At 47.0% G+C, this 25,062-nt stretch overlaps 1 protein-coding gene across 1 annotated transcript in view; it reads left to right on the top strand.

Annotated features, from left to right (window-relative positions):
- Positions 1 to 25,062, top strand: part of RBL1 (RB transcriptional corepressor like 1) — a 2,331,004-nt gene that overhangs the window by 426,108 nt on the left and 1,879,834 nt on the right. The window contains exon 5 of the mRNA XM_044089002.1: positions 5,628 to 5,756. Coding sequence (XP_043944937.1) covers positions 5,628 to 5,756 — 129 coding nt within the window. The remainder of the gene's footprint in view (positions 1 to 5,627; positions 5,757 to 25,062) is intronic.

The following is a 25,062-nucleotide window of genomic DNA, read 5'->3' as shown; positions in this document are numbered from 1 at the left end:
GAAGGCACCCCACGGTTACCCCGAGGATGTCTCATTTGGAGACATCATGGAAATGCTCCGTATAAGGGGTGGTCTGCCCCAAGTCTTCCTCGGACGAGTCCGTGTTCTTGGAGGCATTTGAAGCGGGCCCGTCTACCTCTTGGGTGTCCCTCCTGCCGACCCCCTGGTGGACCTCATTACCACCAGGGCGTGGAAGGAACCGGACACCGTGGAGCCAATTCCTAAGAGGCCCGATAGGATCCTTAGCCCACCGTCCGACCGTGCCCATTGGAGTAAGGGGCCTCCGGTAGATGCCATGTTGACGGGCGGCCACCAAGAGGGAACTTGCTCAGGAGAGTCCCTCAGTCCATCCCGAGCAAGGAGTCTCGGATGATGGACCGCTTGGGAAGCGGATGTTTAGTTCAGCGACCTTCTCGGTAAGGGCGCTGAACTACTTGGCACACGTTATTAGGATGCAGCGAGATCTCATTAAAGAATACGCTGCATCTCCCCCAGAGTCCATGTCGGAGGAGGACAAGGTGCTGCACTCCACCCGCATGGCCACTCTTAGGTCAGTTACTAATACCTCTATGCGGCTACTCTCCCACGCTACGGAAGGCGCTGCTAGAGCCGCAGGGGCAGGCCTAGTCACTAGACGTCAGGCCTGGCTCCGTCACTGCGATTTTTCTGAGCCCTTCAAAGCGTCATTTGCGAACGCCCCCTTTGATGGTTCTGCTCTCTTTGGCAAAACCGTTCAAACGTTGACCCAGAGCGAGAAGGACGGGAAGACGCTGTCTGCCGTCGGAATCCGCTTCTCTGCACCCCAGAGGCCCTACTCTAGGAACCAAAAGGGTCAGAAGAAGAAGATGTGGTTCCGGAAGTCGCAGCAGTCCCAGCCTGCTCCGGACAACCAGTCCTTCCGTGGCAGAGGAGGACAGGGAGGACGCCTCCCTAGAGGCAGAGGGGCTCCCAGAAACTTCGGGTCCAGGGAACCCTTCTCTGAACGGCCCGCGCAGCAGCCCTGAGGGGTTGCCCGGCTGCTCCACTCTGGAGGCAGTCGGGGGACGTTTTTCGGGGCACCTAGCGGCATGGGAGTCCATAACATCAGACCGCTGGGTTCTCCAAATATCCAGAGGATATCGCATCCCTTTTCTTCACCTCCCAAAGTTGAAGTCCCTCCCAGACGTTCCACCCGGTCAACGGGAGGCCGCTTTGGCAGAAATTGGCCATCTGCTAAAGAAAAGAGCCATCCAGCCCGTCCCCCCAGACCAGATCGGATCAGGATTCTACTCCAGGTTCTTTTTAGTGCCAAAGAAGACGGGGGAACTAAGACCAATTCTAGACCTTTCTGTCTTGAATCTGGCAGTCCCCAAAGAAAAATTCCGGATGGTCACTCTGCAATCTATTCTCCCCCTTCTGGGAGAAAATCACTGGATGTGCTCGATAGACCTCAAAGACGCGTACTACCACATCCTGATGGACAGGCGCTCCAGGAGGTTCCTCCGCTTCCGGCTGGGAGCCAGTCACTACCAGTTCCGGGTCCTTCCCTTTGGTCTCACCACAGCCCCCAGGGTGTTCACCAAAGTATTAGCAGTGGTAGCGGCCCACCTGAGGCTTCAGGGGGTGCAGGTCTTTCCCTACCTGGACGACTGGCTTCTTACCGCCCCAACAAGGCATCTACTATTATTGGCGAGACTCCTTTCTCCATCTTGCACCTTTTCTGGGGATTAAAATAAATACAAAGAAATCCAACCTGGCCCACACAGCTCTTAGATTTTATAGGGGCCAGGCTAGACACAAGGAGTTCTGAGCCTTCCTCACTGCGGACAGAGTTCAAAATCTGCAGCTCCAGGTGCGGGCCATTCTCCACTCAAGTTCTGTTCCGGCGGAGTTGGTCCTGAGGGCTCTAGGGTCCATGGCGTCTGCTATAGCACTTCTCCCTCTTGCCAGGCTCAATATGCATCCTACAGTGGACTCTCTTAGTACAGTGGTCTTACCTTGCTCTCCCTATGCATCATCCCATTGCGATCAGCAAGGCTTGCAAGCGGTCCCTCTTGTGGTGGCTTCACTCCCCAGTCCTCCACGAGGGCCGCCCATTTTGTGCTTCTCCCCTCGCCAGGGTGACCACGGACGCCCCCCGCCTCGGGTGGGGGGCATTTTTGGGCCGGACCGTCCAAGGCACGTGGAACGATTCAGAGACCTTACTGCATATCAACGTTCTAGAGATGAGAGCAGTGCTCTTAACGTTGCTAGCACTTCAGGACTTTCTTCCCTTGGGAACAATTGCGATTCAATCGGACAACATCTCTGTGGTCTGGTACATCAACAAGCAAGGGGGAACAAGGTCTTACCCTCTTTGTCGAGAAGCCATGAGAGTTTGGGAATGGGCAATCTCCACCAACCGCTTTCTAATAGCAACGCACATTCCGGGTCGGTCCAACATCCTGGCGGACAAGCTCAGTCGCACCATTCTGACCCCTTACGAGTGGTCTCTCAATTGTCAAGTAGCGGAACGCATATTCGCACGGTGGGGAACTCCTTCATGCGATCTTTTTGCCTCTCCCTCAAACACCAAGTGCGACAGTTTTTCGCTCTGATACCTCCTCCGGAGGTTCCCCAAGAGACGCTCTGGTGCATGCTTGGCCACCCGGTCTTCTGTATGCTTATCCACCCTTGCCTCTGATGCTCCAAGTTCTTCAGAAAGCCTCTCGGGTGGGTTGCAGAATGATTCTCATTGCTCCGTTTTGGCCTCGACAGATCTGGTTCCCCTTCCTAAGGTCTCACTCGGTGAATCCTCCTTGGATTCTAGATCCCATTCCGGATCTCATATCCCATCCATCCTGCATACCTCCTCCGAATCTGGACAACCTGAAGCTGACCGCTTGGCTGCTCCAGTTCCACTCTTGATCAGGACTCCCGGTATTTCGTCACCTGTTAAGGCAATTCTGGTGGCAGCTCATAAACCGTCCACTAGGAAGGTCTACCGCAGCAAGTGGAAACGGTTTAGTTTGTGGGCGGAGCGGCAAGGCCTGAATCCCTTCACGGTTCCTCTCCCTTTAGTGCTTGACTTTCTAACCACTCTTTTTAACGATGGTGCCAGCAGTTCCACAGTCAAAGTACAACTGGCGGCAATTTCTCATTATCACATTGGCCATGACTCTAATCCTCTTATGTCAGCCAAGTTGTGTAAAATTTTCCTTAAAGGTACTTTTCTTCTCAGGCCCCCTGTAAAACAAGCGGTTCCTCCTTGGGACCTCTCTTTGGTTCTCCAGGCCTTGACCGCCCCCCCCCTTTCGAACCAGCGGCTACGGTGGATCTCAAATTCTTGTCTTACAAGACAGCTTTTTGGTAGCCATTACATCGCCAAGAGAGTTTCAGAGCTTCAAGCTTTATCAGCTAAACCTCCTTACTTGGTATTTCATCCGGACCGTGTCTACCTCAGGACCAACCCGTCCTTTCTTCCTAAAGTTGCTTCTGAAGCAAACATTAATCAGTCCATTAACCTCCCTGTTTTCTTCCCTAAATATGAAAACAAAGGTGAATATAAGCTTCACTCATTAGATGTCCACAGGCAACTTAGATTTTATCTAAACAGGACGGCTGGTCATAGGCAATCCGACCAGTTGTTTATTTCCTTTGCAAAATTTAACTTGGGCAAGCCAATTTCTAAAGTTTCTCTGTCCCGCTGGATTTCACAGTGCATCTTATTGGCTTATCAAGCTTCAGGAAGGCCCGCACCGGAGGTGTTCATGCCCATTCAACCCGGTCAGTATCTACCTCGGCAGCCTTCAAGGCTAGGATTCCTCTAGATGATATTTGTGCAGCAGCCATGTGGGCTTCATCTCATACTTTTATCTCCCACTATAAGTTGGATCTTGCATCTAGGGGTAGAGCATCATTTGGCTCAGCGGTGCTCGAATATCCTTCCATGATGGCCGCCCAAGATTCAGGTAGCTGGGGACTCTGTCCCACAGGTTGCAGACAAATGAATCTCCTACTTCAGATTTAGAAGTTATGTACTCACCATAACGTTCCATCTGAGTAGGTGTATTCATTTGTCTGCAACCATCCCGCCCTCCTATCCCCCTGGCCTTTCAGTTTCCTGCATATTATCTGTTACCCTTTTCAGGGTGTTGTTGCTGTTGGCAAACTCGATCTGAGGTCATGAGGGTAGAGCAGGGCATTATGGGTGAGGGGAGGAGCTGAGAGCTTGGATCCATAGCTGGAAAACCATGCCGGTTCGGATCCGATATCGGATCCATAACCCACAGGTTGCAGACAAATGAATACACCTACTCAGATGGAACGTTATGGTGAGTACATAACTTCTAATTTTCTGTTGCCTAAGTCATTGTGTTAAAGGTTTTTACACTCTAGAGTTATTAGAAGGTAGTTTCTTAACAGGAACCTTTTTAAACTCGTGCATATTATCCATATGCTCTCTTCTTTTCCCTCTGACACTCTGCAGTTGATGTTCTTGTTTTATGAGATTCCTGTTCTTCTACAGTCCCACTAAAAGATTGCTGTTACTCCTTTCCCATGGTTATGTGTATTCGTTGTATCATATTTTTAAACAGCATTTTCATTGTCAACCACTCACTAGCTATCCCTTACTCACTAGCTATCATTTCTGAAATGTTTTTTCTTTTCCCTGATAACTCATTTCAACTATCCATTTTTTAATTTATTTCTAACAGATATGATTTTTGTCTGTACCTGTAAGACTATTTACATTCATGTTAATATTAACATTACAGCCATTCTGTTAAAAGTGTTGATCTAAACTGTTAAAAATGACAGCTCTTTTCAGTATACATTTCAGACTTCTGTCTTGCACGCACACACAAATGTCTGGCAAATTGGTTTAGTATATGGTTGCTTCTTCTCATCTGTTTTTGTACCAGTGTAACATCTTCCCAGACATTTTGCTGTAATAAAAACACTCAAAAAATGTAAATACGTTTTTTTTTAAACCTGAATTTTGTGTTTTGATGTTAAGTTTTGATATTTCAGATTTTTTCCTGTTTCACAGCCAAATTAGGCATAGCTGTGCCATACAACAGAGAAGAAAATAATCTTTTTGTGTCAAAGATTATAATTCATTACTTTTCTAACAGTAGCTGCTCTTTTATTTTTTGAGCAAAGTGCTTTCTGCTTTAGTTCGTGACATTTGCCTTAGCAGAAATAGATGTGTAGTATCTGTTCTTAATTACTTACCCAGTGATGCATAGAATCCTCCAGAAATAGAAATTAATGTAAGCTTAAAGAACTTGCCTTTTTAATGTTTTAGCTTTGAATTATGAAAATTTGTTTTAACTTGAGTTTATTCTTTTAGGCAATTTCCACACGATAGGAGATGATTTTGGTGAACTCTTATCACTGCTGTGTTGTTTGAACCTAGGATTTGCAAGTGCGCTGATCTGCCCTAATAGAAAAGAACTCCATTTTTTGAGCAAAGTGCTTTCTGCTTTAGTTTGTGCCTTTTGTCTTAGTAGAAAGAGATGTGCAGTGTCTGTTCTTAATTACTTACCCAGTGATGCATAGAACCCTCCAGAAACAGAAATTAATGTAAGCCTAAAGAATTTGCTGTTTTAATGTTTTAGCTTTGAATTATGAAAATTTGTTTTAACTTGAGTTTATTCTTTTAGGCAATTTCCACATGATAGGAGATAATTTGGTGAACTCTTATCACTTACTGCTGTGTTGTTTGGACCTAGTATTTGCAAATGCACTGACCTGCCCTAATAGAAAAGACCTGTTGAATTCTACCTTCAAAGGTAAGAATGTTTGTTCAGCATAAAGGTGATTGCACTGGCTGCATAGAGGGAACTTTTAAGTATATAATGAGATCTGTAGTTTATCTGCATTGCTGGGAAGTGCTTCTTTTCTCTATCTTATGGTTGCCTTGCTGATGGTGTTATATGCTGAAATAGTGAGGTCTCTGTTAGTTGCTGTATTACATTGATTTTGTTTTCTGGAAGGAGTCACGCTTGAGTGACTGTCTGTATGTATGTGTGGGTGTATGTAGAATATATATATATATATATATATATATGTGTGTCTGTGTTTGTACTTAACCTCCCTCCTGTTTAACAGCATACATATATTTATGTGCATGGCACAAATGTTGCTGCATGCCAGTGAGTGTTGTGAGACATAAGCCCAAATGGTAAGTGACTTACTGTCCTGAAATGTGCAGTAATAGCTGTAACACTCAAGATACACATACCCTTTTATATTACTGCACTTATAAAAATGAGCACCTCTATTTCTTGCAATTTGAATTTTTCATTTAGTAGATTATGTAGGCTAATTATATGTTTGTAGTATATGTTAATGATAAGTAGTTCCTCCACCCATTTTTAACTAATTGATTTTTGTGCAGGGTTATATGTTTTTAAATGAGAATGTTAAGTTGTCAATCTCGCCTTCATTCTTGCTGGATGGGTTCGGAGCCGAACCTCGGCTCTGACTCGGCCTATTACTAAAGCTCGAGAGCTATTTTTACCGGCTCGAGGCTATCCTATGTCCCATAATGCTAGGCGTGATATACTCAGATCTCGTTTGCCGCTTCAGCTACGAGGTTGCGTCTTTTTGCCGGCTCTAGGTTGTATTAATCTTTTTCTTCTATTTAGTCGGTTTTTTGGGTTCTAACCTTAGAGATAGTTATTCCTAGTTACTACCCTATAGATCCCTGTTTAGAATTCCCTCTTAGGTAGTTTTTTTGCTTCAGTCTCTATCCGCCCTTCCGATCCCGAGTGTGGAGAACCGACGCTACAGGTAGCCCCATTGGGTATCCTCCTCTTCCGAGGCCTCCCCTGATCCTTCAGGGGAGCCCCCTCGGAAGAGAAAATGCAAGAGGAAGCATGTAGACTCCCCTGAGTCAGTCACGTCGGACACCGACTTGGATGAGTCAGAAGGGTCCCCAAGGTCCCCCCTCGGAGGATGTCTCATTTTCTGACATCCTAGAGATTCTTAAGCAGAGGGGAAACTGGTCTGCCCTTAACCCTTCCGAGGATGAGTCGGTGTACCTGGATGCGTTCGGTTCTCACCCTTCCACCTCCTGGGTGTCTCTGCCTTTCGACCCACTCATGGATGTGGTGGCTCGAAAGGCGTGGATGGCTCCGGATACTATGGAACCAACTCCCCGGAGGCCTACAAAATTTATTACAGCCCCTTCTGACAAGCAGTTTCTAACTAAGGGCATCCCTGTTGATGCCATGGTGGTGGCGGCAGCCACTAAAAAGGAGTTGGCTGACCCTTCAGTACCTGTCTATCCTCCTAATAAGGAATCTAGGACTACAGGTATGGCAAGCGGATGTTTTCTTCAGCGACCTTTGCTATGCGGTCGCTGAATTATTTGTGCCATTTCTCCCGTCTCCAGAGAGACCTTCTCAAAGAACTGGGTGATACCTTACAGGACCCATCAGCTGCGGGGTCTCAGGAAAAGATCAACTCCCAGCTGGGGACCCTGAACTCTGTTGTCAACTCCTCCATGCGGCTCATTTCCTATGCAGCCGATGGAGTGAGTAGGGCTGCAGGCACGGGCATTGCTCTAAGGAGACATGCCTGGATGCGGCTTTGCAATTTTGCTGACCCCTTCAAGGCGTCCTTCACTAACACCCCCTTTGATGGTTCTGCCTTGTTTGGACCTCAAATGAAGGATACGTTGACCAGGTGCGAGCAGGAAGGCAAGACTCTCTCTGCAGTAGGAGTCCGTTTTTCTACCCCTTCTAGACCATACCGTAAGGGTCAGAAGAGTGGGAAAATGTTGTTCCGCAAACCTCAGGGGGTACTGCCTGATGCACGTGGTGAGCTTCCCTCCAGAGACAGAGGAGGGAACAATAATAAACGCCACCCGAGGGGCAGGGGGGGTCCGCAGAATCAGGGTAGCAGAGAATCTTTCTCTGACAAACCCTTCCAGCACCCTTGAGGAGCTGCCCAACTGTCCACCTTCGGAGGCAGTCGGGGGAAGACTATCACTGTACCCAGAAGCCTGGCATTCCCTCACGCAAGACAAATGGGTACGGTCGATCATATCCAAAGGTTACAAAATTCCCTTTATTCATACCCCACAACAGCCAAAAGGGCCCCTTCCAGACGTTCCACCCGGTCTGAGGGATCAAGCAGCACTAGAAATTTCAAAGCTGCTAGAAAAAAGAGCCATCCAGCCAGTCCCAGCAGACCAGCAAGGATGTGGAGTCTACTCCCAAGTTCTTTTTGGTACCAAAAAAGACAGGGGACTGGAGACCTATTTTGGATCTCAGCAGGCTGAACAAGTCTGTTCAAAGAACGAAATTCCGGATGGTCATGCTTCAGTCCATTCTATCCTTTCTGGGTCAGGACAATTGGATGTGCTCTATAGACCTTCAGGATGCGTACTATCATATCAAAATGAACAGGCGCTCCAGGAGGTTTCTCCGCTTCTGGCTGGGAGCCAGTCACTACCAATTCAGAGCCCTGCCCTTTGGCCTCACCACAGCCCCCAGGCTGTTTACCAAATGCATGGCAGCGGTTGCAGCTCACCTGAGACGACAAGGATTCCAGGTGTTTCCATACTTAGACGACTGGCTCCTTACTGCCACCACCAAGTGTCAGCTACTCCATTCCAGAGATTATACCCTCCAAATTTGCAACGAGCTAGGTATCTCTATAAACTCCGGAAAGTCTGTCTTGTTGCCTTGTCAATCTATTACCTTCATAGGCGCCGTTTTAAACACTGTGGAACTGTCAGCAAAACTGCCTGTGCAAAGGATTTTAGACATTCGCGATCATGTTCAAATCCTACTACAAGAGAGCAGAGTCCACGCCAGATTCGTACTAAAAACCCTAGGTCTCATGGCCGTTTTAAACACTGTGGAACTGTCAGCAAAACTGCCTGTGCAAAGGATTTCAGACATTCGCGATCATGTTCAAATCCTACTACAAGAGAGCAGAGTCCAGGCCAGATTCGTACTAAAAACCCTAGGTCTTATGGCAGCAGCCATCACATTACTCCCCCTAGCTCGCTTTCACATGCGGATCCTGCAATGGATGCTGTTTTCCCAGTGGTCCTTTCAACAGCTTCCAATGTCACACAGCATTCTAATCACTCAGTCATGCAAAAGGCACCTTTCGTGGTGGATGGTCTCCCCTCAGGTTCTTCAGGGCAGACCTTTTGCCTTCCTCCTCCTGTGGCTACTGTGACAACGGATGCCTCCCTGATCGGGTGGGGCATTTTCAGGTCAGGACAGTCCAGGGCACATGGCAACCTTTCGAAGGCCACCTGCACATAAATGTCTTGGAAATGAGAGCGGTACTTTTAGCGTTGCAGGCCCTTCAAGACTCTCTATCCACCGGGACTATTGCAATTCAGACAGACAATATGTCTGTAGTGTGGTACATCAACAAGCAGGGCGGAACCAGGTCCTACCCCCTATGTCGAGAAGCACTCATTGGCAGTGAGCGATCTCTCCTCAACGGTTTCTGGTAGCAACACATATCCCCGGGAAGTCCAACGTCATAGCGGACAGGCTGAGCAGAGCCATTCTCATGCCCCACCAGTGGTCTCTCAACCAGCTAGTAGCGGAAAAAAATTTCAGAAGGTGGGGTCAGCCTTGCTGCAATCTTTTTGCAACCCGTCAAAACAGCAAGTGCCAAGACTTCTTCACCCTCTTCCCTCTCCCAGGTCTTCCTCCCAGAGACGCTCTAGTCCACAATTGGCCCCGGGGTCTTCTGTATGCTTTTCCCCCCTTTCCCTTAATTACTCAGTTAATCCAGAAAGCAACTGTTTTGAGATCCAGAATGATCCTTGTTGCCCCTTACTGGCCTCGACAAATTTGGTTTCCGTTCCTGCAACGTCATCTACTAGATCAGCCCTGGCATCTGGACCCAGCGCCAGATCTTCTGACACATCAGGCGGGCGGCATCAGTCTCTTCAATCTCTCAACCTCACAGCTTGGTTGCTCCACTTCCAACCCTAGCCAGGCTTCCCTCAATCTCTCATTCAGTTCGTGACATTATCCTCGCTTCGCACAAGTCTACTACCAGAAAGACTTATGCTAGCAAATGGAAGCATTTCTCTGTTTGGGCAGGGGAGAAACAAGTTGACCCTTTTACAGCTCCTGTCCATACAGTTTTAGAGTTTTTGGCAGAACTTTTTCAAATGGGTTCTTCTTCAGCCACCATCAGAGTTCAGCTGGCAGCTATTGCGAATTTTCATGCTGGATTGTCAGAGACCAGCATTATGTCACGCAAACTTTGTAAAGCCTTTCTAAAAGAACCCTCTTACTTAGGCCCCCGGTAAAAGATCCTCCCCCACCATGGGACCTAAATTTGGTGCTGTCGTCTTTAATTCTCCCTCCCTTTGAGCCTGCGGCTTCCTGTTTGTTAAAGTTGCTCTCTTGGAAAGCTCTGTTCTTAGTAGCCATCACTTCAGCGAGAAGGGTATCGGAACTTCAAGCCCTTTGTGTTCGCCGTCCTTACCTTGTTTTTCACAAAGATAGAGTGTCACTTAGGACTAATCCGTCCTTTTTACCCAAAGTACTCTCTGAAAAAAATCTTAATCAGACCATCGATCTTCCTGTCTTCTTCCCACTTTATACCAATAGGTCTGAACGGAAGTTACATTGTCTGGACGTTCACCGTCAATTACGCTTCTACCTGGATAGAACCAAGCAGACGAGGAAATCAGAACAGCTCTTCCTGTCTTACACGGAAGGGAAGCAAGGCCCGCCAGTTTCCAAAGTAACCTTGTCCAGGTGGTGACCTCTGTTATCATGTTGATTTACCAATTGAGGCATAAAGAGCTCCCTATTAAGCCCAGAGCTCATTCAACCAGAACATTAGCTTCTTCAGTAGCCTTTCAGGCAAGATTGCCAATGGATTCCATTTGTGCAGCGGCCACATGGGCCTCTCCTCATACCTTCATTTCTCATTACAAGCTGGACATGACCTCTAGTAGTCGGGCTGATTTTGGTTCCACTGTACTCAAGAGTTTGTTCCATTGAGCCACCCAGGACGAAGATGCTAGGGACGCTGTCCCATTCAGCAAGAATGAAGGCGAGATTGACAACTTAACATTGAGAAGTTATGTACTTACCATAACGTTCCATGTTAGTTGTCTTCTTCTCGCCTTCTTTCTTGCGTCCCACCCTCCATCCCCCTAGCCTGGCAAGACCGAGAGTATCTTTATCATGAGAGTTATCTCCTTAGCTACCTCTCTTCCTTTTCTTGGTAACTCTTATAAGAGTTTTATATAGGTATATATATATATATATATATATATATATATATATATATATATATATATATATATATACACACACACTCTCTGTCATGGTGGGGACATGTATGCCCATAGTGTTAGCTATCAAATGAGATCTGGATATATCACGCCTAGCATTATGGGACATAGGATAGCCTTGAGCCGGTAAAAATAGCTCTCCAACTTTAGTAATAGGCTGAGTCGGAGCTGAGGTTCGGCTCCGAACCCATCCAGCAAGAAAGAAGGTGAGAAGAAGACAACTAACATGGAACGTTATGGTAAGTACATAACTTCTCAATACTGACATTGCAATGCTTTTTAGCTAGTTTAATTGCAGAAATGCTTTAACAGTATTCTGTGTAGACTGTATGTTATTGAAGAAGCACCTGTAATGTCAGCTATTAAAATGTTCCTGTGCTTCATATTGCACAGTATGTTGAACTCACATTCTAGTGTACACATTGAAGGAGATGTTGGCAGCACAGGCCATCCCTGATATTACCTGTGTTGTAGTTTGTAGAAATGGTTAACACAAAGACGGTCTTTTTAATAGTGTAGCTGGAGAGTACCAATAACTGTGTGGAAGCAACAGATGTCCTTCTGTTCCTGTGTTGCAGTATTCTAGGTGTGGGATTTCCTGCCCTCAGGCGACTCATATGTCGGCTTCTATACAGAAGCTTCAGCTTGGCTGCTGTAGTGTGCGTGGGACGTCACATGTAGGGCCTTAAACCAAGGGGCCTTAAATGTGACGTCTGCATGCACAATCCTCAGAACTTTTCAGCCACAGATGACATTCACATCGTACGATTGCTTCTTCACAGACGTTGCATCTTAAAGATAAGTAGCCCGTTGGGTTTCAGACTTTCTTATTTTTGACGATTGTTATAGCTAAGGCTTGGTTGTTGTAGCCTTTATCTGATGTCATGAAAAAAGAGAAAGTGCCAAAGTGGGTGCCAGATATCCCACAAGGATGACCATGACAGGTGTATATTTTGCCTAGGCCGGGAACACGATCACCCCCCCTGTGCTATTTGTCAAACGTTTGTGCCTAAGACCTTGCGCAGCCGTCTAGCCACATTAAATCTCTACTTCGAGAACCAACGCCTCAAATGATTAGCCCTTAAGATGGATCCTGCATCGGAGGCCGCACCTGAACCTTCGTGCAAGAACCCCAAGTTTCCTAGGCCTTATTTGCCTGCCTCTCTGCTTACCAAAGCACCACCAACTGCCGATCTAGGGGTTGAGGCGCGTTCATAGGATCTGTCGACTGCAGAGATGTCCCTTGAGGAAGCCATTTTACAGCCGACGACCGGCACATCCTCAGAGCTCACTCAGACATCGACACCCGTTGAGGTTGAGGGGGAACCAGTTTCGGTGGTATCTCCGGCAGGGATCCAGACTTTGGATGTTCTAATCTCCAGGCCCAATGCCAGGCCACTCTCTACTTCCTCTCCAGCCAAAAAGAAGCAGAAAACTAAACATACCTCATCTTCTTCATAAGTCATACCGGATTGGCAGGCCTTCACTTCCTCTTACATGCAGGCCTTCATGGCCCTTTGGCCTTCAGCCTCAGTCACTTCCACCCTGCCTCTTCTGAGCCCTAGGCCTGTCTCTGCTCCCCCCCCCCCCCCCCCGCAATCCATAACCCCTCAGGTCAGGTAAGAATAACATGACTCTTCTTTCTCTTCATCAGAGGAGTCCATTTCTTATGTTTCCCAGATTGCCTCCCCCCAGGAATATTACTCTCCGGATGAGGAATCTGTGAAGGGGGAGTCTCCCCCTGAGGACATTACTTTTGGTGAGACCATCACCAAGATGAAGGATTACTTTAAATGGGACACTTCCCAAATGACTGACACCCAAAAAAGGTACTTTGAACCATTGCAAGTGGAATCACCCTCCCCTTCAGGAGTTCACCCTGGTCTGCCTTCTTACTTGGATGCCTTCAATGTGGCCTCTAAGGTCCCTGACTCCCTGCCTCTAGCCCCTAAGTGTCCTTACCGCTTCTATAAAGTTCCAGAGGAGCACAAATTCTTAGTCAAGCCACCCTTGGCGGACCCAGCTGTTATTGCCATCACAGCAGATAAGCAATTGAGACTGCTGCCTTCTATCTCCCTACTACCCACTGACAAAGACAGTAAGTACATGGATAGGATGGGGAAGAAGGTGTACACTTTTTGTACTTTGGCTTTCAGAGCCATAAATTATCAGACCCACATGACCAAGTATGCATTTGACTTGGTCTCTCAAGCCTCGTCCTTGCTGGCTTCCTTGCCTGGGAGTCCCAGCAAGACGTACATCTCATCCAAACTTTCCTTGGCCCAACAGGTAGCCAGGCACTCCATAAGGTGCAGCTATGCTGCTGCAGAAGCATCCGCCAGTTCTGCAGCATCTTCTTCAGCCCTCAGGAGGTACTCATGGCTAAGACTCCAGACCCTCCCCAAGGACTTCAAGGCTAAAATCTTGGACACCCCTGTGGATCACAATGTGCTGTTTGGAAAACAATCCACTGACCTTTTTAAAAATGTACAAGAAAAACGTAAAGTACTCCAGGACATTAAGCACCTGCTGGTGTCGCCCATACCCAAGTATTACAGGAATTACCCTGCTAAAGCCATATTTGTAAGACATACTCCACAGCCCTCCTCTTCCAGGTCCAGGAGAGGGGCCAGAAGACCTACTAACTCCAGATCCTCTACTCCACCACAGCAACCCAGACAGCCCTTTCAGGACAGAGGAGCCCCCAGTAATGTGTGACTGCCTTGCCCACCTCCCCCTCTCAGCCCGCCTCTCCCACTGTCTCCCTCTTTGGCAATCCGTCACTTCAGACCAGTGGGTCTTAAACATTATTCAAAAAAGGTACTTCCTATCCTGGAAAGAGAAGCCGCCCAGAAGAGGCATCCCTTCCCTCCCCAAAAACCAGGTCCATCTCTTGCCACAAGTTCTGGCAGATCATCTACAGCTAGGCACCATAGAGCCCGTTCTTCCAGGACAAGAAGGAAAAGGGTTTTACTCCGTCTCTTCCTGGTCCCCAAAAAAGATGGCCCCTGGAGACCCATCTTAGATCTGTCCTCTCTAAACCTACATCTTCAGGTACCCTCCTTCACAATGCTCACTCTCCCCACCTTGCTGCTTCTTATTCCAGCCAATGCCTTCATGGTCACCCTAGAGCTAAAGGAAGCCTATCTGCACATACCCATCAGGAGTTCCCACAGACAATTCCTGTGTTTCTCTGGCCCTTCTTCTGATTTCCAGTTTACTGCCTTGCCCTTTGGTTTATCCACAGCCCCCAGGGTCTTTACAAAGTGCCTGTCCCCAGCCGTTGCCTTCTGCAGAACTCAAGGGATACGAATTTACCCTTATCTGGACGACATCCTGATTTTGGCAGAGTCCAGGGATGCTGAACTAAAGCATCTACATTTCACCATGCCCCTTCTGCAGAACCTAAGATTCACCATCAACCTCCCCAAATCCTCTCTGAACCCAAGCCAGGACAAGATTTTCCTCGGCTGCAGAATCAGAACAGACACAATGAAGGCCTTTCTACCTCAGGACAAGATGTTCATCGTGTTACCCTGCTGCAGTCATCACACTTGGGTTATCCTGCCATCAGGCGGTCCCGCAGTCGGCCCGAATTCCAAACTCTTGGTCCGGCGTCGGTTGCTGTCGCTTCTTCCCTGACGTCAGAGCGCCAGGGGTATGTCAGAGGCATCCAACGCCATTTTCTTCAGTCTTTCTTGCCGCGCGGTGCCCGAAGCAGAAGCAGTTCGCAAGTGCCGGTCGGCCGACACCTGAGATTTTCGAATCGAGTTTCAGTCCGAAGTCTTCAAAGCTAAGTACCCCGTTGGGGAACCTTTTCTTGCCTCAGTCCGATGTCAGAAAAAGTTAATAATTGCATTTCTTGTGGGAAGCAAATACCTCATAAGGACTTTCATTCTTTTTGTATACCTTGCCGAGGCCCAGACCACGACGTCACTGGTTGTCGGTTTTGTGCTAGGTTCAATAAGCGAACTATAAAGCGACGCTTTGATTTTGCACGGCACTACTTAGTTAGAAAATTTAATTACACTATGCCGTCGGAGCAACCGACTACCGGCGTGCATAAATAACGCAAGGATAAAGACAGGCAGCCTAGATCCAAGGCAGACTCCGAGGCCTCGGCTGGGCCGGTTGCCGGTTCTCTGGTTTTCAGTGAGGTGCCTACGCAGCCAATGGCTACCGCTGAATTGGATCCCCAGACCGCTTCGGATCCCCCAGCAGAGAGTTCTAGGCCGACGCAGCCATTTTCTTTAGGCCCTACCGACGACATTGCAGTAGGGGAAGCCGGTGCTGTAGAAACACCTTCGGTTTCTGAAGGTGTCTTCAGACCGACTACTCTCACCATAAAATCTTATGCTAAGCTTAAGACTCCTCTAAAACCAAAAAAGCATACACTTCAGTCTCCAGGTCAAGGCCCTATGCCTAAGAAACAGATGCTTAAATGGCTGAAGATTTGATCTCTTAGATCAGGGGTTCCCAACCCCCCCCCCCCGACAAAAGGCCTAGACAAGAGGAGGATTATGCCTCCTCTGATCAAGTGTCTGTTTCCTCAGGCTCCTCTGAGGAACAGGATTACTCCTTTCCCCCTTATGAAGATTCTGATGCTGAAGACTCCATTCCCTCAGCTTCTCCCCCTGAAGATTATTCCTTTGGGGAAACCTTACATACCATGAGGGAACATTTCCACTGGGAAGGCCAGGACTACTCCGACTCAAAAGAAAAGGCTCAGAGTTTCTTTTACTCCCCCAGCACAGACCACTTGCTATCCCCCCCAGTTTTGGACATTGTGGATGATGTTTTCTTAGAATCTAGTGTAAATCCAGATTCTCTGCCTCCTGCTCCAGCCAAACCAGATAGATACTATAGAGTGCCTGACTCACACAAATTCCTTTACAAAAGCCCTGCTGCTGATCCAGACACAATTTCCCAGGGTCCCAAAGGGGCTAAGGCTTCTATGGCTAAAAATCGTGTACCCTCAGAAAGGGACTCCAGAGCACTAGATAGGTGGGGGAAGAAGGTTTACACCTCAACTACTCTAGCTATGAGAGCACTAAATTGTCAATTTCACATGCTTAAATACCAGCAATTCCTTATGTCTCAAATAAAACAAAAGATGGGCAAGCACCCTCAACAGTCTGAATTCAAGGAAATGCAAGATCTGTTGCATGCAGCTGAACAGGTCGGCAAACATACTTTACAATGAGGTTTTGATGCCTTGGAAGCTTCCTCTAGAGCAGCTGTTACTGGGATTGTTATACGTAGGCATGCTTGGTTAAAGGAACAGTTTCTGCCTGATCATGTTAAAGCAAAGTTACTGGATGCACCCTTATAGCAGGATGTCTTATTTGGGGTTAAAGCAGAGGAGGTTTTAAAGAAAATGGAGGATAAGGCAAAATCTATACAGACGGTCAAAGATTTCTTATAGGTACAGCCCCCATGCTTCAGCAGAAATTGCCCAACAAAAAATTGGTCCTTTCCAGCTTCTGACAGACCACAGACGGGGTAAATACAGGCACCCAAGGGGCAGAGGACAAGCACAAATCCCTTACAAACCTCGCCAATGGGGCACTGCAACACAGAAGGGAGGAGAAGACAGGTCCCAAACTACTAGAAGGCAAACACAATGACTTAAACCTCAAATTGCCAAGCAAAACTCTCTTAGCAGCTCCCTTGGGAAGAAAATTAGCACTTTTTGCAGACAACTGGCGCATCGTCACAAAGGACAAATGGGTCCTAGACATTATCTCACACGGATACAAATTCCATTTCCACACCTTGCCAAGGATAAAAGGAATGCCAATCCTGCCACAAAATCAATGGGCAGAGGCACAAAACCAAATTACAGCTCTCATGGACATGAGAGCCATTCAACTGGTACCTACACAGGAGCAAGGCCAAGGATTTTACTCAAGGCTCTTTCTAGTCCCCAGAAAGGACAATGCTTGGAGACCCATTCTGGACCTTTCAATTTTAAACACCTTCCTGCAAGTACCCAAATTCAAGATGCTAACACTACAGCAGCTTCTTCCCATGTTGGGCAAGAAAGCTTGGCTAGTAACGTTGGACCTCAAGGAGGCATACCTGCATGTCCCTATCAGACAAAATTGCAGAAGATACCTCCGTTTCATTGCAGGTTCAACCTATTACCAATTCTCTGCACTGCCGTTTGGCTTATCTACTGCGCCCAGAGTCTTCACAAAATGCCTGGCACCAGTAATTGCATACTGCAGACAAAGAGGAATTAAAATATACCCATACCTGGATGACTGTCTCATCCAAGCAGAAAGCAAGGACATTCTCTTACAACACCTGGCTTTTGTAAAACATCTTCTAAGTTGCCTAGGGTACACAGTAAACGAAAAGAAATCAAAACTAGTGCCCTCACAAAATATGACAATCCTGGGTGCCAGCTTGAATATAACGGCCCAGATGGCTTATCTGACGCCAGACAAACAACTACAATTAACTCAATACTTCAGAACAATGGCAACAAAGACCCAACTCCCTGCAAGAAAAATTCTGCAGGCCTTGGGCTTCATGGCATCTTGCATACTACTAATACCATTTGCAAAACTGCATATGAGGAAATTACAATGGTACCTAAAAAGCGTATGGACTCAACACAGCCACAGCTTGGAAACAATGATAACTCTCATTCCCTGCCTTCAACAGGAGTTTCTATGGTGGTCACAGGCATGTCACCTCAACAAGGGTCAGCCTGTCACCCTACCCCCAGCCAGGCAAACTATGACAACAGATGCATCGGACTATGCCTGGGGGGCACACATGGCAGGATGGTGCGTTCAAGGCATATGGACAGCAGATCAAAGGAATCTGCACATCAATCAAAAAGAAATGCTAGCTGTACAAAATGCTCTGACAGCCTTCAAGGACCTCTTACATCCAGGACAGCTTATCATAAGGACAGACAACACCACAGTAATGTGGTACATAAACAAACAAGGGAGTACACACTCCTACCCTCTATGCAGGCAAGCAATGACCTTGTGGAACACAGCACTGGCTTACCAAGTTCAATTACAAGCTCAATTCCTGCCAGTAAAAAAGAACACATTGGCAGACGACCTAAGCAGAAATATCATGGATCCCCACGAGTGGAAACTGGATCCACAAGTATTCGCAATGATAGCTCAAAAATGGGGGCTACCAGACATAGACCTGTTTGCCAGCCCTCAAAATTATCAGCTAACAAAATTTTGCACAAAGACTTTTCACCATCAAGCTTGGAAAGTGGACGCACTCTCATTCAGTTGGAAAATGCTAACAGTATATGCCTTTCCTCCATTACCCCTTCTCACAAAGGTGCTACTGAAAGTCAGGATGGAGAGACCCCGAATGGTACTCATTGCCCCAGACTAGCCACTCCAGCACTGGTACCCACTATTAAGGAATATGGCCCAGGGCCCACCATGGATTCTACCACAAATTACCCACCTGCTCACACAGCAAAACAATCAGATTCTACACAGCCAGCTCAAAACCTTAGACTTCGCTGCATGGCAAATCACCTAAGCAACCAGCCAACTCCTCTCTCACAAGTTGTTATGGATGTTATTCTGGAGGCCAGGAGGCCCAGCACCAGGAAAGCCTACTCAGACAAATGGAAAAGGTTTTGCGCCTGGAACCAAGCTAAAGGCCAAATATACCCTTCAGCCTGACATACCTCAGATTTTGCAATATCTAACTGAGATGTTACACAAAGGGTTTTCTTTTTCACCTATTAAAATCCACGCCTCAGCTATTTCTGCTCACTACAACACGGATCCTCCCTTATTTTCACATCCACTCCTAAGGCAGTTTCTCAGAGGGGCCAAAAACATTAGGCCTCCCAGGAGAGCAACAACACCTACTTGGGACCTCAACTTTCTCAGCTGACTTAAAGTTTATATCATGGAAGACTGCCCTGCTGCTAGCAATTACTTCAGCTAGAAGAGTTTCAGAGCTTCAGGCACTAATGGCAGTAGAGCCTTTCCTCATTTTTCATCAAGACAGAGTTTCCCTACGAACTAACCCCTCCTTTATGCCTAAGGTGGTATCCAGTGTGGCTCTAAATCAAACCATCCATTTACCCACCTTCTTTCCAAATCCACAGAACAAAGGAGAAAGACTCCTGCATTCCTTGGACATTCACAGGCAGCTGCGTTACTACTTGGATAAAACTAAGGTTTTCAGAAAATCTGACCAGCTTTTTGTATCCTATGCTACACCGTCACAAGGAAAGGCTATCTCAAAACAGACCATTTCCAAATGGATAGGTCATTGCATACATTTTTGCTACACCCACCATGGAAAGCCAGTTCCTGCTACCATAAGGCCCCACTCTACCAGGGCAGCAGCTACATCTACAGCCTTCCTCAGGGGGGTGCCAACCAAGGATATTCTGGAAGCTGCAACTTGGAGTTCAGTACACACCTTCACCAAACATTACCACTTACCACTTTACTCTAAGACTAGAGCTGGCTTCGCCACTGCAGTTTTGCAGGGCCTTCTAGCCTCCTCTAACCCTGTTTGACACCACCTCCCATCCTTAGTTTTGGGATTCTACCCAAGTGTGATGACTGCAGCAGGGTAACACGATGAACATAGTACAGTTTTGTACCTACCATAAATGTAGATGTTCGAGTGTATACCCTGCTGCAGTCCAGGTTACCCTCTCTCCATCCCCTCTGAGCTAGCTGAACTTATCTCTACCACTCTATTCTATACTACCTCTGTGGTGTATTTGCTTGTGCCTAAGGGTTTTGTTTTATTTTTCCATATAGCTATGTGTGTGTGTGTGTATATATATATATATATATATATATATATATATATATATATATATATTTTTTTTTTTGCCTACCTATTAGGGGCACCTGACATCTGGGGCAAGAAAAACTGAAGAAAATGGCGTTGGATGCCTCTGATATACCCCTGGTGCTCTGACGTCAGGGAAGAAGCGACAGCAATCGACACTGGGCTAAGACTTTGGAATTCGGGCCGACTGCGGGACCGCCTGACGGCAGGATAACCCAAGTGTGATGACTGCACCTGGGCATACACTCGAACATCTACATTTAGGGTAGGTACAAAACTGTACTGTTCTGTCTTTAACTTTCCACTTCCAGGAAGCTCTACTGTCCCAAAAGATGATGGCAAGCCATTTTCTTCGCCTTCTGGGTTTGATGGCAGCAACTATCCCCATGCTACCTCTGGCAAGAATGCACATGTGCAAGCTGCAGTGGTTCCTGAAGAACACCTGGTCCTAGCACCTACATCCCATAGAGCAAGCCATCCCCCTCCTTCCCTGTCTGAAAACAGAAATCAACTGGTGGATCCAGCAAATGAAATTGAACCCAGGGCTCCCTCTCCATCCCCCCACCCCAACCCAAGATGTTCTTTGTGTTTCACTGTTGCAGTCATTACATTTGGGTTATCTGCCTGCAGGTAGCCGTCAGCCAGCCTGAATATCAAAGTCTTGGATCCCTGTGTCAGATGCTGTCTCTTCTTCCATGACGTCAGGTCGTCAGGGGGTATAAAACATACAGCTGACGCCATTACAATAGTCTTTCTTGCTGTGCGGTGCCCGAAGCAGAAGCACTTCGCAAGTGCCGGTCAGCCGACTCCTGAAATTTTTGTTTTCGAGTTTCAGAACCGAAGTCTTCAAAAAAGCTAAGTACCCCATTGGGGATCCTTTTTCTTGCTCTAAACTGATGTCAGTAAAAGTTAACAATTGTATTACCTGCGGAAAGCAAATACCTCATAAAGATTTTCATTCGTACAGCATTCCTTGCTTAGGCCCAGACCACAACGTCCCTCGCTGTCGGTTTTGTGCCTTATTCAATCCCCTAACTATGCGTTGTCGGTTTGTTTTTGCAGCAAATTATTTTGGTACTCGGTTTAACTATCCAGAAATGGCTTCGGTAAGCTATCCGACTACTGACATTCCTAAAAAATGTAAAGGTAAAGACAGACCGCATAGGTCCAAAGCTGCTGATGACGCTTCCGTTAAACTAGTCGCCAGTTCGCTGGTACTCAGTGAGGCTCTTTCGCAGCCCCGATACCCACTACTTCAGATTTGCAGGCCTCTACTGAGACCCATTCGGAGTCCGGTATGCAGCGAGATGCTTCTTCAACCATGGAACCTGCGGATGTCTCTACCTTGGATGGGTTCCGGAGCCGCTGTGCAGGCACCGGCATCTGAGGGTGTATTCAGGCCTACAGACTTGCATTTCAAACTGGCGCCATTTGCTTCTTCAAGACCTAAAACTCGACCCATGCCTTCTGATCAGGATTCTGAAATTTCTGTTTCTTCTGAGTACCAGGATTTGCCCTTATCTACCTATGAGGATTTTGATGCAGAGGACTCCATTCTCTCTGCTTCCCCTCCAGAAGATTTTTCTTTTGGTGAAACCTTGCACACTCTTAGGGAGCATTTCCGCTGGGAAAGCCAGGACTACTCTGACTCCAAAAAGAGGCTTAGGGAATTCTTACTCCTACCTCAGCACAGGCCTTTAGCTATCCCTCCTGTACTGGACATTGCAGATGATGCCTTCTTGGAATCTAGCCTGGCCCCAGACACTTTACCTCCGGCTCCCAGGAAACCTGACAGGTATTACAGAGTACCTGACTCTCAAAAGTTCCTCTTTAAGAATCCTACTGCGGACCCAGAGACCATTTCACAGGGACGCAGAGGCATTAAGGCTACTACTGCCAAAAACCCTACCCCCTTGATAGAGATTCCAGGGCCCTAGACAGGGGGGTAAGAAGTTATACACTTCTGCTACTTTGGCTATTAGGGCCTTAAATTGCCAGTTTCATATGTTAAAGTATCAGCAGCATATTTTTGGATTACTTAAACAGAAAATTATGTTGATTCTTGACTGTGCTGAAAATAAAGAATTACAGAATTTAATGCATTCTGCTGAACAAGTTGGTAAACATAATTTGCAATGTGGTTTTGTCTCCTTAGCGGCATCTTGCAGGGCTGCTGTCAATGGGTTTGTTCTTAGAAGGCCTGCTTGGCTTAAAGAGCAAACTTTGCCAGATCATGTTCAAGCTAAATTACTGGATGCTTCCTTAAACCAAGACCGCGTGTTTGCCAACAAAGCAGAATAAGTACTTAATAAGATGGAGGAAAATGCTAAATCTATGCAAACAGTTAAATATTTCCTGCAAGTACAGCCTCTCAGATTTAGTAGGCATTGGCCTTCCAAGAATTGGTCCTTTCCTGTCTCTTCCAGGCCTTCTCAGTCCAAACCTAGGAACAGCAGACCACCTGGGCTACAGTCTCGGGGTACTCACAGGCCTAAGCAGTGAGGGGCTCCCACTTCCAAAGCTGGAAGTAGTAAGACACCCCCCTATGGTAAACTGTCACAATGACTTAACCTTAAAACTTCCAAACCCTGGTCAACTGACTGCTCCTTTATGGGGAAAGATCGCCCTGCATGCAAAAAACTGGGAACTTATTACCCAAGACAAATGGGTTTTAAATATAGTTCTCCAAGGATACAGATTCCTCTTCCACACCTTACCAACCCCAAACGTTTGGCCAGACGTACCCCCAAGTCATTGGGCAGAGGCTCAACAGCAGATTCTCTCTCTTCTAAGTGTCAGGGCTGTTCAACCTGTCCCAGCAGAAGAATGTGGACAAGGTTTTTACTCAAGACTTTTCCTGGTATCCAGAAAAGACAACTCCTGGCGTCCTATCCTGGACATGACTATACTAAACACCTTTTTGGTAATCCCAACATTCAAAATGCTTACTGTTCATCAGCTGCTTCCCATGCTAGGCAAAAACTCCTGGTTGGCAACATTGGACTTAAATGAAGCTTACCTGCATATCCCAATAAGTGAATCTTGCAGAAAATACCTACGCTTCTGCACTACCCTTTGGCTTATCTACTGTGCCCATGGTGTTCACAAAGTGCCTAGCTCCAGTGATTGCATTCTGCAGGCAAAGAAATATTGAGATATACCCATACCTGGACGATTGTCTAATTCAGGCAGAAAGCCAGGACATACTATTAAATCATTTGCCATTTGTAAAGAAACTGCTAACCTCACTTGGGTACACCATAAACGAAAAGAAATCTCACCTAGTACCCTGCCAACAAATTGTATTCCTAGGAGCAAGCATGAACACACAACTTCCCAGGTGGCCTACCTCACGCCAGAGAAACAAGTTTATTTGACAGCCTACTTCAAACTACTGGCCAGAAAGACCCAGCTATCTGCAAGGAAAATACTGCAAGCCTGGGGTTCATGGCCTCTTGCATCTTACTAATTCCATATGCAAGACTGCATATGAGGAAACTACAATGGTATCTAAAAAGCCTATGGTGTCAACATTCTCAGGACCTGGAGTCAATGATTCCTTTCATTCCTTGTATAAAGACAGAGTTCCTTTGGTGGACAGAGGCTTGCCACCACAACAAGGGACTGCCATTCACTCTATCCCCTGCTGCCCAAACCCTAACAACAGACGCATCGGACTATGCATGGGAGGCTCACTTGGCAGGGCAGTGCATTCAGGGCAAATGGAACCCGAGTCAGATGCACCTGCATATCAATCAAAAAGAAATGTTGGCTGTACAGAATTCTCTAACAGCCTTCAAGGACCACATTCTTCCAGGACAATTATTGGTAAAGACAGACAACACCACTGATTTGCGGTACATAAACAAGCAGGGGGGAACCCACTCGTACTCCCTCTGCAGACTAGCCATGGCTCTTTGAAACACAGCCTTCAGCTACCAAGTGCACCTACAAGCTCAATTCCTGCCAGGCAAGCTAAATTCACTGTCAGACGACCTAAGCAGAAATCTCATGCACCCACACAATTGGAAACTGGAACCACAGATATTCAACCTTTTGAGAAGTAAATGGAGGAATCCAGAGATAGAACTGTTTGTCTCCCCTCAGCACTACCAACTGGACACGTTCTTCACAAGGACTCCCTACAGTCATGCTTGGTAAGTGGATGCCCTGTCCTTCACCTGAGAATGTCTCTCAGTTTATGCCTTTCCCCCTCTGCCTGTCCTCTCGAAAGTTCTGCTAAAGATCAAACAGGACACACCAAGGACAATACTGATTGCACCAGACTGGCCACGTCAGCACTGGTGTACCCCCTCTTTCGCAGTATGTCACTGCTGAAACCATGTCACCTGCCTCAGACCCCTTCCCTGCTGTCCCAGCAGGAGGGCCAGATTCTGCACCCTCAGCTTCAAACTCTCAATCTTGCAGCCTGGCTAATTCCTTGAGCTCTCCAATAACATCCCTCAGTAAGCAGATGCTAGACATCATTCTGGAGGCGAGAAGGCCTAGTACTAGAAAATCGTATGCTGAAAAGTGGAAAAAATACTGTTCCTGGAGCCAGACTCAGGGGATGGGCACAACGGTGCCCAGCTTACCGCATATTCTTCAGTACTTAACAGAAATGCTCCACAAGGGCCTTTCCTTCTCGTCAATTAAAATTCATGCCTCTGCCATTTCAGCACATTATAATACTGAACCACCCCTCTTCTCTCTCCCCCTGCTTAAGCAATTCCTCAGAGTGGCCAAAAATTTAAGACCACCCAGGAGAGCCCCTACTCCAGCCTGGGACCTTAATTTTGTATTGGAAAAGCTCACTCTACCTCCTTTTGAGCCAGTTGCAACTGCAGAGTTGAAATTCCTTTCTTGGAAAACATCCTTCCTTTTAACCATCACTTCAGCAAGAAGAGTATCTGAATTACAGGCCCTCATGGCATGGGAGTCGTTCTTCATCTTCCATGCAGACAGGGTGTCCCTCAGAACCA

This window comes from Protopterus annectens, chromosome 12.part0 (assembly GCF_019279795.1).
Source record: "Protopterus annectens isolate FY-2018-M chromosome 12.part0, PAN1.0, whole genome shotgun sequence".
Taxonomy (NCBI): domain Eukaryota; kingdom Metazoa; phylum Chordata; order Ceratodontiformes; family Protopteridae; genus Protopterus; species Protopterus annectens.
The sequence above is the reverse complement of the archived record's forward strand: the minus strand, read 5'-3'. Positions and strand labels throughout refer to the sequence as shown.